The sequence below is a fragment of the Eschrichtius robustus genome, chromosome 11, assembly GCF_028021215.1.
Source record: "Eschrichtius robustus isolate mEscRob2 chromosome 11, mEscRob2.pri, whole genome shotgun sequence".
NCBI classification, from domain to species: Eukaryota; Metazoa; Chordata; class Mammalia; order Artiodactyla; family Eschrichtiidae; genus Eschrichtius; species Eschrichtius robustus.
Window position 1 is genome coordinate 104,145,267 of NC_090834.1, and position 13,540 is coordinate 104,158,806.

The 13,540-nt window shown below is 51.1% G+C and overlaps 1 protein-coding gene across 1 annotated transcript; it reads left to right on the top strand.

The window, feature by feature from the left end:
- Nucleotides 1-3,307: 3,307 nt before the first annotated feature.
- Nucleotides 3,308-12,150, top strand: LOC137771252 (pepsin A-like). Its single transcript, XM_068554383.1, has 9 exons — nt 3,308-3,427; nt 3,867-4,026; nt 5,990-6,107; nt 6,573-6,691; nt 7,391-7,590; nt 9,121-9,237; nt 10,384-10,528; nt 10,622-10,720; nt 11,834-12,150. The coding sequence occupies exons 1-9, from the start codon at nt 3,372-3,374 to the stop codon at nt 11,981-11,983; spliced, it is 1,164 nt and encodes a 387-aa protein (XP_068410484.1). The 5' UTR covers nt 3,308-3,371; the 3' UTR covers nt 11,984-12,150.
- Nucleotides 12,151-13,540: the final 1,390 nt, after the last annotated feature.

The window sequence follows — 13,540 nt, forward strand, 5'->3', positions numbered from 1 at the left end:
CATCATTTTACTTGAAATGAACCCAATGTGTCCCCTCCAAGGCCTCCACAGCCTTGGGCAGAGCCTAGTGCACAATTTTGCCTTCGCTCCTACTGTGTGGCCATCAGTGGCTGAGCACTTCACCTGCTGTAAAGTCAGATGTGTCTGGGCTATTGCCACCGAGTGAAATTTACCTCTTCAGGTGTTCAATCTAGAGATAGACTATTTTTATCCCCCCACAAAGTTCCCCCAACCCCCCCTTGTAGTCAGTCTCCTACTCTGACCCCAGCCCCTAGAAACCACTGACCTGTTTTCTGTTCCCATTATTTTGCCTTTTCCAGAATGGCATATAAATAGAATCCTACACATGTAGCCTTTGCGTCTGGCCTCTTTCACTCAGCCTAACGCCCATGAGATTCATCCCGTAGTTCATCTGTTTCTATGGCTGATGGTCCTCCATCGTTGGCCATACACTGTTCACTGATCCAGGGACCAGCTGAAGGTCATCAAGTTGTTTCCAGTTTGGGGCAATTACGAAAAAAGCTGTTATAAACATTTGGGTCCAGGTCTTTGTGGGGACATATGTTTTTCATTTCTTTTCAGTAAATACCAAGGAGGGGGAGTTTCTGGGACAAATGGTAGGTACATGTTGACTTTATAAGAAACTGCTAAAAAGAAAATAAATAAATAAATAAATAAATAAATAATTTTTAAAATAAATAAATGAAACATTTAAAAAATAAAAAAAATTAAAATAAAAGAAACTGCTGAACTGTTCTCCAAAGTGGCCGTACCACCTCGCCTTCCCACCTGCAGTAGAGAAAAGTTCTACTTGTTCAGCATCCTCATCAGTACTTTTCATTTTAGCCGCTGTATGTGTATGGCTGGTGAGCGCTCTGTGTTTAATCCTCACAACAATTCCATGGAATTGATGGTACTATTTATCTCCCTTCTACTGATGAGAAAACTGAGTCTCTCAGAGACTGGATCACCAGCCCCAGGTCTTGCAGCTATTCAGAGGCAGTGCTGGGATTCAAACCCAGAACCTGGAGCCAGGGCTCTTCCTGAGATTCTTCCACAGCCTCCAATACACCTCAGTCCGTGGGTACATAAGGGAGCAGGCACAGGGAGTGACAGAGACCCGGATTCATGCCCCCGTTCAACCACTTCTTACCTATGTCACCTCAGGCAAGTGGCGTAACTTCTCTGGCCCTCAGTTTCCTCATCTGTAAAATGGGGATAATAACGTCACTTACCACAATGAGCTAAGAGTAGTGATCAGTGAATCAGAGCTCCCCTGTCTCCCCTCACTGCCAGGGAAGAGAAACACGTGAACGGTGTTGTTCTGTGTCAGTTACTGCAATGGCTGGCAAATGGCAGAAACCGCCAAGTACAAAATCATGGCCCTACTCTGAGCACGTTCCCAAATTGCTCTTAACTAAGCCAAGTTTACATGGGATTAATTAAAACACTGTGTTGAACACTTGACGCACCATATAACTCACTGAGGGAGATGGAAGATGAATAAAACACACGTAATGTTCTTCATGGTTCCTGCCCCACATCTCAACCCTGAGGGTTCCTTGACTCACCCTACTCGACCCAACCTCAGTTGCCTCCATTTCTAAGTTGGAAAGTATGCAGATCCTCCTTTATGTTTTTTAAGGTGTCATGAACAATTTCATATATGCATAACATATACATAAAGTGTAAAGAATCACGATGAGCACCCGTGTACCCAATGCCCAGCGTGAGACACCATGTACCTTTGAAGGCCCCGGAGAGCCCCCAGCACATGCCCCTCCCTCCACCCTCCAGGAGGGACCCTTGAGCCAGGCTTTCCATCTGCTGCTCCCAGGACCTAGGCAGGCATCTTCAGGACCACCAGCTCCTCCACAGAAGGGCTGAGATCCGCCCAAAGGTGATAGCGTAGATCAAAGGAGAAACGCTCGAGGGGGAGGAAAAGAGAGCAGAGAGAAAGCAGGTATCAAAAGATGTGAAAATGGAAAACGCGGGTCAAGGATCCGCATTTGGGGCACAAAGGTGTCTTAATGGGTGAGTTTGAAATGCCAATATGCTTTGTACTAACCACCACTGGTCCCAAACAAACTTCATCCACACTCCCCACCCCTCCGTACTCATCCAGAAGCACTGGGGGAAATTTGGAGCTTTTATAGAATCTGTGTCTCCCAATGTTGGAAAAACCAGGGGTGGCCCAGGGAATACGATCTCAGAACAAAATCTGCAGACAGGTCTCGCCACCTACTGGCGACCTCCCTCCTGCATACCCCCCTCTGCCACAATTCCTGAATAGAAGTTCTCATTCCACTTTGTCCACTGAATAAACCCCACAAAGGGAAGAATCCATTGGGTTGGAAAGCAGGGGGGATGGGTTCGATCCCTGGTCAGGGAACTAAGATCCCACATGCCACATGGCACAGCCAAAAAAAAAAAAAAAAGAGAGAGAGAGAGAGAGAACTTTTCTAAGTCATTCACACCCTAGTATGAATTTTCCCAGATTGATTTGCTCACTGCAGCTGATTCAGCCAAGTTTTAAGCACGGAGCACCTGGGAGTCAGACCCAGATGGGGTCTCAAAGGTGGAGGCTTTGAGTAACTGAGAGGGTAGGAGAGGAGCAGTAGGAAGAAAGGGGGCGCAGAAAGTGAGGGGCACAGATTCCAAAGACGAACTCGGCCTGTTTCAAGTTTGCTTCCTCCAGGAAAGGAAGCATTCTTCCACTCCATTCCCTTCCTGTGTACTGTACACACCACTTTCCCAAGACTCAGCCCAATAGCCACAAGAAGCAAGAGCAAAATAAGGCCCATAGGCTAGTTAGACATCCAGCAACCCCATATAATGACATTTCCATGGGGAAAATGTGTCCTGAGTCCCAAACTACGGACCTATGAATGTGCTTGAGGAAAGCAGCTCCAGGGACACGGCCTATCACTGAAAGGACTGCTGCTCTCCGAGGATCCCAGCTGTCTGTCCCATCAGGACAAATCAGGGTGCCTGGAGCTCCTTTGACATCTGTTCAGTGTTAAGTGCACTTTGGACCAATTTCGTCAAAATATTCAACTTGTCAAGTTTGGATGCATTCTATTATTTAAGAAATAAGCCGCCACTTCGCCGCTTGCTTTCTGCAGGGCCATCCCAACCCAGGATGTGGTTACAGTGGAAAGCTACTCAACTGGAAACTTCCCAGAACATGGCTCAGGGCAGGGACAATCTTATCAGGAAACTTCCTGTTTGGGGTGAGGGTAAAGAGTGACGTTTAGCGGCTGATAAGGCCATGCCTGAGGACTTGGGCTGTATATAAGGAGCAGCTCCTTCCTGCTGCTGTACCCCTTCCCATCTTCCCTTCTCTGGAGTCTTGGGAGCCAGGAAGAACCATGAAGTGGCTGCTCCTGCTTTCGTTGATGGCGCTCTCCGAGTGCACCACCTACAAGTGAGTGTGGGGGACGCACTGCACGAAGAGCAGCTTCCCAGGGGCTATTTCTCTTTGCTGCCCTTCCCACTGCCTTTCTTTCCTCCCGTATTTCTCCTCTTCCCTCTTCCCTTCCTCCTCTCTCTTCAACCGTCCCAAGCCTCCTTTCTCTGCTCATCTGGGGACACAACACGGCAGACGTGGCTAACAGCCCAGACCCTTCAGTCCAGCCCGGGCTGGGTCCGCAGCTCCAGCACTGGGCCGGGTGACTTTGGGCAACCACGTACCCTCTCTGCATTACTGTGCCCAAAATGGGAGCAACTCCCCTCTCGACTTTCTTCTTCCGCTCTTGAGCCAGCTTTCTTTTCCTTCCAGGCCTTCCACGGCACCCCATGAGCAGGCCCCTTGGCTAATTACTCTTCTTCCTCCAAACCATCTGTTTGCAAATGCTCCGCCACAGGGTCTCGCTCACCAGAAAGAAGTCCTTGAGGCAGAACCTGATCGAGAATGGCAAGCTGAAGGACTTTCTGCAGAATCACCAATACAACATAGGCAGCAAGTACTTTCCCTCGGAGGCCGCCACCTTGATGTCCGACGAGCCCCTTCAGAACTACCTAGACGTGAGTGCGTGGGCAGGCAGTGGGCCGGCTCCAAGGACTTGGCCCAGTGGAGAGAAGGGGGTGCCAGGGGTCTGGGAAGATGGGCCAGCGCTCCAAGCCCCCAGGCAGTAGTAACCGAGGGATCTGCTCCCTGGATCTCAGAGGCACAAGGAGGGCAGGAAAACTCACAGTCAGAGTTGTCGTTCTCATTCATTCATTCATTCATTCATTCATTCATCCAGTGCTTACGTGGATGGAGCGCCTTCTATGCGTCAGGCACTGTGCTGGGCCCAGAGAAGCAGCAGTGAGTGAGCCTCAGGGAGCCCCCAGTCTAGTAGGAGAGCCTCACAAAGCATAACGAGTACAACCAGGCTGAGGCCACGCAGTGAATGTGACACACTGAGTGTGTTGCAGGTGGTGGGCAGGGGCACCTCTCCGGAGCAATGAAGAGACAGCGGGGGTTCCAAGAGGACAGGAGAGGGTCCCAGAGAGTGGGACGACTTGCACTAGACCCTGTGACACTGGGGACCAGAGTGTATTTGAGGAAAGGAAGCCAGTGTCCATTTTCAAAGCGAGGTCTGCGGGGGTCAGTGGGTGGAGGCAGACCAGAGTCTGGGATAAGGGTCTGCATCCTAACTGCCACCGCATCGTTTCTAACTAGGGAATTTCAGGAAGATCACTTTGATTCTTCTGTTTGGGACGCAAATCCCTTCAGTAGATAGTGTGTCCCCTGTGTGAAGGCCAAGGTTAGGAAGCAACGCTGCCTCTCGTTAAGAGCTTAGCCTGTGAAATTTGCCAGACCTGGAGCAAATCTAGGGTCTAAAGCTTCCGAGCCATGGGACCTTGGGCAAGTCATTTAAATTCTCTGAGTGAGACTCAGCTTCCTCGTCTGTAAGACAGAACCATTACTATCTACCATCAGAGGCTCGTTTCAAGTAATTCATGCAATAATGTAGGTTTGGGGTTTTTTTGTTTGTTTGTGGAGTGCTTAGCACAGAGCCTGGCCCTTGGTAAGAGCTTGTTCAAAGCTTGATAAAGTTAGCCCCTTTGTTCACTTAACAAATATTTATGAAGTGCCTACCCTGTGTCAGAGGCTCTCTGCCAGGAGCTGGGGAAACAATGGTGACTGAGCAAAGATCCTGGAGCTTATATTCTAGAGGGGAAGACAAATAAGAGACAAACAAATAAGAATGTAAGATAATTCCAGGTAATGACAAGTACCACAAGAAAAATTAATTAATTAGAGTAAGGGGAAGAAGAAGAATGGGGCAGGGACGAATTTAAACACAGTAGTCAGGGAGGGCCTATTGGTGCAGGTGACATTTGACTAGAGCACAGAAGGATTGATGAGAAGATCTAGAATAAACATTTTCCTAGCACAAGGAATAGCAAGTGCAAAGGCCCTGGGATGGGAATGAGCTGGTCATCAAAGAAGAGCCACATCAGCGTGGCTGGGACAGAGTTGGCAAGGGAGAAACTGCTGCCACTAAGAATAAAAAGCCTGAGGACACCCTTTCTTGAAACCCATTGTACGCACCCAGATTTAGGAATAAGATATCTCAAGGGGTCTCCACCTTTAGGTGGGTGACTTGTTTATCTCCCCTTCAACAACTTAATGAAAAAGCACTTAAGCATTTACTCGGCTGGGTGCTGTAAGGTTCCACTCCTGTCCGAGAGTGTACATTCTCTAGGATGGCAAGACTAAGACACTCAAGGCAAGAGGGGACAGCAGATTATTATTGGGTGTTAACGAGGCTTGGGAGAGAAGAGTCAGTGGGTGACAGGAGAGCAATAGGGGAAGACTTCAAGGAGGAGGGGAGACCAGGCTGGGCCTTAAAGGATGGATACACTGGAGAGAGAGACAAAGGCAAGGAGGCAGTGAAGGGAAAGGCGGGAGGTGGCCGAGATGACCCAGAGACAGTCCCCGGGGAGGCCAGGCTGTGGAGTCCCCAGTCACTGAGCTATGCCGTCCCCACCCTGGCAGATGGAGTACTTCGGCACCATTGGCATCGGAACCCCCGCCCAGGACTTCACCGTCATCTTTGACACCGGCTCCTCCAACCTGTGGGTGCCCTCCATCTACTGCTCCAGTTATGCCTGCAGTGAGTGCCCCCCTACCCTCTCTGGGCCCCCAGCACCAAGTCACCTAGGAGCCCTGAACGCTCAGGGGCCTCAAATAGGTCCGATTTCAAGCCTGCTGGAGTCACTCAGGGATCCACTCAACAGGCATTCACTGAGCACTTACTATGTGCCAAGCACTAGGCTTAGGTGCCCTGGGAGATGAAGGGGGGAAGCACACGTGGTTCCAGCCCTCAGAAATTTCAGTCCAATGGCAGAGAGAGTGTGAAACTGCACATCACCACGGGCAGCTGCGGGCCTGCTCCACTCGGCGTTAACCTGGGGGGTCCTCAGGAGGGCCTTCAGTCAGTGAGATGGTTAGCCAGATGAGTTAGCTTTCTCCTCCAAAGCCCCGCCCAGAACCAAGGCACCCACCCAGGAAGACGCCCCCAGCCCATGACTCTGGCTCAGCTTTTGAAGTTTGACAATGCCTCTTCTTGCCCTCACAGCCAACCACCACCGCTTCAACCCTCAGGAGTCCTCCACCTTCCAGGGCACCAGCAAGACGCTCTCCGTCGCCTACGGCACCGGCAGCATGACAGGCATCCTTGGATACGACACAGTCCAGGTGAGCCCCCGCTGGCCAGCCACCTCGTCCTGCCCGGCCCTGGGGCCAGCTTCCAGGGACCGCACACGCCCCAGAACCAGGTCATTCAAGCAATACGGGTCTCGGTGATCCCAAAAGTAACCTGATTGGGGCATGCGGAAAGTGGCAGAGACACCACAGACATTTCTAGCGGAGGAGCAGCAGTGGTAAGGGGGTGGGTGCCTGGAGCCAGAAGCCAACCTCAGAGTCACCCAAGTTGAATGCTATGGAGGGGGCAGCGAGAAGGGAGAAAATGCCTCAGTTCTCTTTTAGCACCTCCTCTTCTTCCTCCTCCCCCCAACCCACAGCCCCCCTCGAGTCACAAAATCTCCACAAGCACCCCCATTTTCCAGGGCACAGCAGGGGTCAAGGGCTCTGATTTGCCTGGGGTCTGCTTTGCATCCGATCTTCAGAAACACAAACACACGGTGACCATCTGTTCCGCAGCAAATTCTCACACCAAGTTGCAGACGGTGCCCATCTGGAGATCAGCCTCGACTGTTTCTTCCAGTGGAATAACAGGCGTTCCCAGGGATAATCCCTCTCCTCTCCTTCCAGCCTGATGCCCCGGAAGCCAAGTCCTACACGAAATGAACCAGGGATGCTCTGGGCCCGGGGCTGGCACCCCGCAGTGCTCAGCCAGCACAAGCTGATTATGAACATCTTGGTTTCCCCACCCAGGTTGGAGGCATCTCTGACACCAACCAGATCTTTGGCCTGAGTGAGACAGAGCCCGGCTCCTTCCTGTACTACGCTCCCTTCGATGGCATCCTGGGTCTGGCCTACCCCAGCATCTCCTCCTCCGGGGCCACCCCTGTTTTTGACAACATGTGGAACCAGGGTCTGGTTTCCCAAGACCTCTTCTCCGTCTACCTGAGCAAGTAAGTTAGGCAAGGAAGTTGTGGTCACCCGGTCCAGCAGGGGGCTGTCGAAGGCTGGGTGGGCTGGAGAGAGTCTTGGCAAGCCGGGGATTGGAAAGGTCAATGTCTAAGGCTCTCTAAGGTATATCTTTGGAGAGAATGGTGCCAAATTCCTCTCTGATGAACCACCTTCATTCGTCTTATTTTACTAGCGAGAGTCTTTGTCACCTTGCCTTACACAAGTCAAATATCATTAGCCATTTGCTCTCCTGAAGACCACCATTTAAAGTGAATCCACTTAAAACTGGGGCCAAAAGTCCATAGCAAAAAATGAAAAGAAGATTTGATTGGGACTTACATCTTGAACAGTGAAACTTTTAAATGATGAAAGCAAGTTTCTTTCATTAGTTAACAAAATCTAGGTTCCAGGTGTGACTATGAGTTAATTCTAAGAAAAAGGAATTACAAAGTCTTGATTTTGGCTGAGTAGAAGTTTATGCCAGAATATCTGAGGGTGTGTCCTCGACTTTCCCAAGACACTCAACTTTCCTCTGACATTCACATCCTTCTCTTTTGAAGCGATTTGTCACCATCGATGTGCTTCCCTTTAGTTATTGACTGTTCTGCTATCATCTCATTGTGTCACAGATGCTGTCAGATGTTTACAGGGAAGACAGGGTGGGGTTGGGTGAGTTGGGGTCACGTTCTGTCCGTGTCCAGTTCTTCAGTGATTAATTTCTTATTGTCATCTACATTTGTTTCCCTATCTAACCGAAAACTGCAGAGATTTAGACAATGAATATTCCAGTAACCAGAACTCCTGCAGTTTACAGCAGGAGGGCCCTTTTATCCTTTTTTCCTCTTGGCCACTTAATATTCAAGTTTCAGCTCTTAAACATAATCTGCTTTTATGGGCACTTAGATATTTCACATGGGGCCGACCAAAACAGAGTTTCTCAATCTCAGCACTATTGACATTTTTGGACCAGATGATTCCTTGCTGTTGGGGGCTGTCCTGGGATGTCTGGTAGCCTCCCCGGCCTCTACCTACTAGACCCCAGGGGCTCCCCAGACCCCCACCCAATCATGACAATCAAAAACACCTCCAGACGTTGGCAAACCATGAACTACACTATCAAGGCCTTAAGAGCAGACACTGTCATTCATTCATTTCTCTTGAGGTCCCCACAGCAATGAGAGAGAGCATTTGGTGGAAACCACACAACACTTCAGAACCAGAAAGACCTGGGTTCTAATCTTGGTTTTGAGACTCCCTGGCTGTGTGACCTTGGGCACATTGCCTCACCTCTCTGAGCCTCAGTTTCCTCACTGTAAAATAGAAATAATAATAACAATAGTGACTATGGCATGGATCTTGGTGTAAGGATTACAGGAAGCCCTGTGGGTCACACACTCTGCGTGGCTCCTGGCACCGGCAAGAGTCCGATCAAGAGGAGCTCTTAGAATGCCCACAGTTTATATGTTCAGTTGAATGAGTGAATGAATGAATGAACAAATGAATTCCTGCCTTTTCCCCTCCACTTTCCATAGAGATGATGAGAGCGGCAGCGTGGTGCAGTTCGGTGGCATCGATTCTTCTTACTACAAGGGAACCCTGAACTGGGTGCCTATTTCTGTTGAGGGTTATTGGCAGATCACCGTGGACAGGTGAGGTCACCATGGATGGGCAATATCCTGGCATGGGCCCCAGACCCCATTTCTTTACAGACTCATAGTTAACTAAGAATTCCAGGATCCCCCTGGAACAGGCAGCACAGGGAAACGTGCTCCAGGAGGAGAAGGCAGAGGTTGGCCGAGCCAGAGAGACCCTGACAAGGGCACGTCACAGGAGGAAGAGCGCTGTCAGGAACCCCCAGACACTCTGCAAGGATGAGACAGCCACTTCCCTTCTGAGCAAGGAGGCAGGACAATCTACCAGCATCCCTGGGGAGAGGGGAGGACCCCCCCCCCCCGTCATACATCTCGGCATTTAGGGGGCCTGTCACTTTTGGTCTAGGATCAGGGCAAAACGGCAGAGAAGTTGTTTCAAACCATTTCCTCCCACTTTCCCCTTCAAAGCCTGTCTGCCCCCAGGCAGCCTCATCCTCTGGCTGTTCTGCCCCCAGCTGGCCTGCTAGGGTGACCCATTGCCCAGGTTTGCCCAGGAGTGAGCAGTTTCCAGGGATGCCAGTCTTTGAGTACTAAAACCAAGACAGTCCTAGGCAAACTGGGACACACTGGTCACCCTACGTCTGCCCCAGCCATGCTAACACCCCGTCAGTTCCTCGAACTCCCGCCCCTGCTCCCCTTGGGTCTAGAACAGGGCAGTCGGGGCTGGACTTACCTGGCCATCACTCCAGTGTCTCCATCACTCCCCACCCTCTGTCCCCTCTACCTGTGATGTCCTCCTCCAACTCCTCACCTCCCTAGCAACCTCTGGGCGTCTGCTTCCCTGAGAAGCCTTCCCTGGTTGCTCCACACCACCACCCTCACCCCGGCTTGTGTTCCTGTTCCCTGCTCCTCCTCGATCATAACTTATCTTTCCAGCTAGAGTGGAAGCTCCCTGCAGCCAGAAACCGTGCACCCATCTTGTTTGGCTTTGCATCTCCTGTGCCTAACACAGAGTAGGCACTCAGTAAATATTTGTAGAACACATGAATGCATAGAATGAATGAGTGTGTGAATGAGAGAAGCTGAAATTTTATGCATCGGCCAAAGGATGGGGAAGAGGGACCCTCCAGGGTCGCCTGGTTCCTCCTTGGGAGATGTAACCCCTGGGGGCTCAGGGGACCCTGACTTGCATCTCATCCTCAGCATCACCATGGGTGGAAAGCCCATCGCTTGCAGCAATGGCTGCCAGGCCATCGTTGACACCGGTACCTCTCTGCTGGCCGGCCCAACCAATGCCATTGCCAACATCCACAGCTACATTGGAGCCAGTGAGACTTCCTATGGCAGTGTAAGTCCAGCCCTGACTGCCCTGTTCTAGACCCAGATGGTGGACGTGCCACACAGGAGGGATGAAAGCCTTTCTAATCCTCACTCTTTCCAGATGGCGATCAGCTGCTCCAGCATCAACAGCCTGCCCGACATCGTCTTCACAATCAACGGCATCCAGTACCCTGTTCCCCCCACGGCCTACATCCTGCAGGTAAGGGGGCTCTGAGCCTTCCACCTAGATGTGCCCGCACAGCATGTGGCCACATACTCCCCCTTGGCACAAGGGCAAGTGCACTTCCACAAGCTGGAGCTAACATCTGCTCTGGACAGCCTCTGGAGAAAAAGAACACTTCAAAAATAAATGCATGAATGAGAATTGGGATGCAACACCCCCAGGGGGAAAAAAGCAAGGCAAGGGCTGATGACGTGAAAAGAGGATTTTTAGTTGGACACCAGAGTCCAAGCTCTGGGTCTCAATTACTAGCCCGTAGATATTGAGCAAGTTACAACCTTCCTTAGCCTCAGTTTCCTCGTCTAAAAGCTAGAGCTTTCCCCACGCTCAGGGTGTGGTTAGGGTAATCACGCGAGATTGGCCACATCAAAGCTACGAAGGGTTGGGCAAATAGAAATCACAGCTTCCATAGGGTAAGGGCTTATGATGCTCCTATTGCCTCTACCAAATAAAAACCTTTAGTCAGATGAGCCACAGGAAAATTCTGCCTTCGATTACAATGCCGGATGGAAAACTAGTTTTGCCCGGTGGGTAGATGTTATTCAGCAAGAAGTAGGGAGGCCCAGGCCCCTCCCCCAGGGATGCTGATTAATTAGGAGGGAGTGGGGCCTGAGCCATGGTGGGAGGTGGGGCACAGGGTGGGGGGGGGGGTCAAAGCTCCACAGGTGATTCTAATACACAGCCAAGGTTGCTGGCCCAGTGACTTAGTGAATGAAAAGGACTAACAGCTGATCCCGTTTGCCACACTGGTCAGGATCAGAATAATGAGAAAAGGCTGCGTCACCAGGGCTTCCAAAATCCTTCCCGGCAGCTGAGTTCTCCCTAAAGCCCTTAGCTGCGATGCTGACGTCAGGGCGTATGCATCTGCCAGAAACACTGGATAATGTCTGGTAATCCCTGGAAACCAAGAGTGCAGTAAGCCCCTTATACAGGCAGATCCCAGGCCAGGAAGAGCCAAGTCCCCAGGCACGAGCCAGGAAGCTCCTCCTTGCACGTGCCTGGCAGGGGACCATGACCCTGGATGTTCACGCCCCAGCGCCTGTCACTGCTGGGTCTGTGTCCCAGCTCCAGTTTTATTCTCCTTTCCTCCAGAGCCAGGGAAGCTGCTGCAGCGGATTCCAGGGCATGAACATCCCCACCGCCTCCGGAGAGCTCTGGATCCTGGGTGACATCTTCATCCGCCAGTACTACACCGTCTTTGACAGGGCCAACAACCAGGTCGGCCTGGCTCCCGTGGCCTGAGCCCGAGTCTTTCCGGCCACTTCCCAGGAAGATCCCGCCCTAGTTTCTGTCCCTGTTTGTTCTTCGATGTAGATAATTCTCCTGATTGTTCTTCCTCTGGGATTGTGGAGGTGGAATCTTGGCCCTGTTCCCTGTCACACCAATAACGTAGAATAAATCATAACCTCCTGGAAAATGCTTTATGGGGTTGCGTCTAACTTTGTCAGTGTTCCCCTTTACATCACTGGGGTCAGAATGCCAGGGCAGGGGGACAGAACTGACCACATGCATTTGGACAGCACCAAACACAGTGCCAGTGGCAGCACACTCTCTGTAACAGAGCCGGGAAGATGAATGGGCCTCGGCTGGGCCAGCTGGGAGCATCATATAAGGAGTTGGGGACCAGAAATGCCAGGCCCGTTGCCTCCTCATAGAAGAGAGCACCTGAGTTCTTGGTTGAGGGAGTAACTTCTTATTTTCCCCAAAGCCAAGTAGAGATAAGGAGAAAAGGAAAAAGATTAAGGAGAGGTGCCCGCTGTTGGTGACTTCCTAAGTAGGGCAGGCAGGGCGGTAATGACCGTGAGACATGGGCCAGGGTGGTGAGAGAAGCTGACACCCCACAATCTACCAGGCTGTCCTGTGGCGAGCTGGTTGATGCAGACTAACCCTTGGGAGCCCCTCAGTACGCTGGGTGCAGGACACCAAGCTGATCCGTTTCCCCATTGGTGATTGAAAGAGGATGGTTTTCCATTCCCCAAGGAGAGGCTGAGAGAGGGAGCTGACATGCCATTGGCAAACCTACCCTAGAAAGGCAGCCAGGAAATATCTAGAGCAGCATTTCTCAGAATGGGTTTTGGTAGCAAAATGTTGAATGAAAAAGTTTCAAAGTAAGTACGGAACAGGCTACATTCTAGGCCCTTCTTCGAGGTTCACAAGGCACAGTTCCCAATCAAAGGCTCTGAGAACTCCTGCCGCAAAGTGATCTGTTTCACTTTGACTCAGTTCAGCTTGATCCCAATTCCTCTTCTGCTGGTGAACCTATTCCAGTCCTGTGCTCCTCGGCGTGCACGTTGGAAAAATTCCCATAGCGCCTGCTTCTGCTGGGTTCCAGGCTGTCCGCTGGAGATACCGGCCTGAGCGCTGGAGCTGGGCCTCCCTGCTGAGGCGGACTGACTTCCGGGTGCCCAGAAGAATATGGCTTTAGGAACTCTTGTCACATCATCCCCCAATTTGTAATTTGTCACATAAATACAAGATATTAGGCTCAAGGAAGGGTGAGGTGAGCTCTTCCTACCCAATGCCCCAGATCTTCCCAATGTCACTTATACCCTATCTAGCTGCGCAATCTTTTTAAAACATAAATTCGATCACAACCCTCCTTTGCTTCAAACCTTTCATTAATGCTCTGCAATTGCACTTGGAATAAGACATTATATCTTTGGTGTGGCTTCAAGGCCCTGCATGCTCTGGTCCCCATGGACCTTCCCTGTCTCACCTTAATCCCTCTTACCCAGAGCTCCCACCTCCCTGGCCTTCGCCCACCTCCACAAATACCCAAGTTCTTCCCCACCTCCAGGC

What these genes read in the sequence shown, in the direction of transcription:
- LOC137771252 (XM_068554383.1), top strand. Translation starts at nt 3,372, where the DNA reads ATGAAGTGGCTGCTCCTGCTTTCGTTGATGGCGCTCTCCGAGTGCACC. An exon ending in CCCTTCAGAACTACCTAGAC is followed by an intron (nt 4,027 to 5,989) that starts GTGAGTGCGTGG and finishes CCACCCTGGCAG; the next exon opens with ATGGAGTACTTCGGCACCAT. An exon ending in TTGGATACGACACAGTCCAG is followed by an intron (nt 6,692 to 7,390) that starts GTGAGCCCCCGC and finishes TTCCCCACCCAG; the next exon opens with GTTGGAGGCATCTCTGACAC.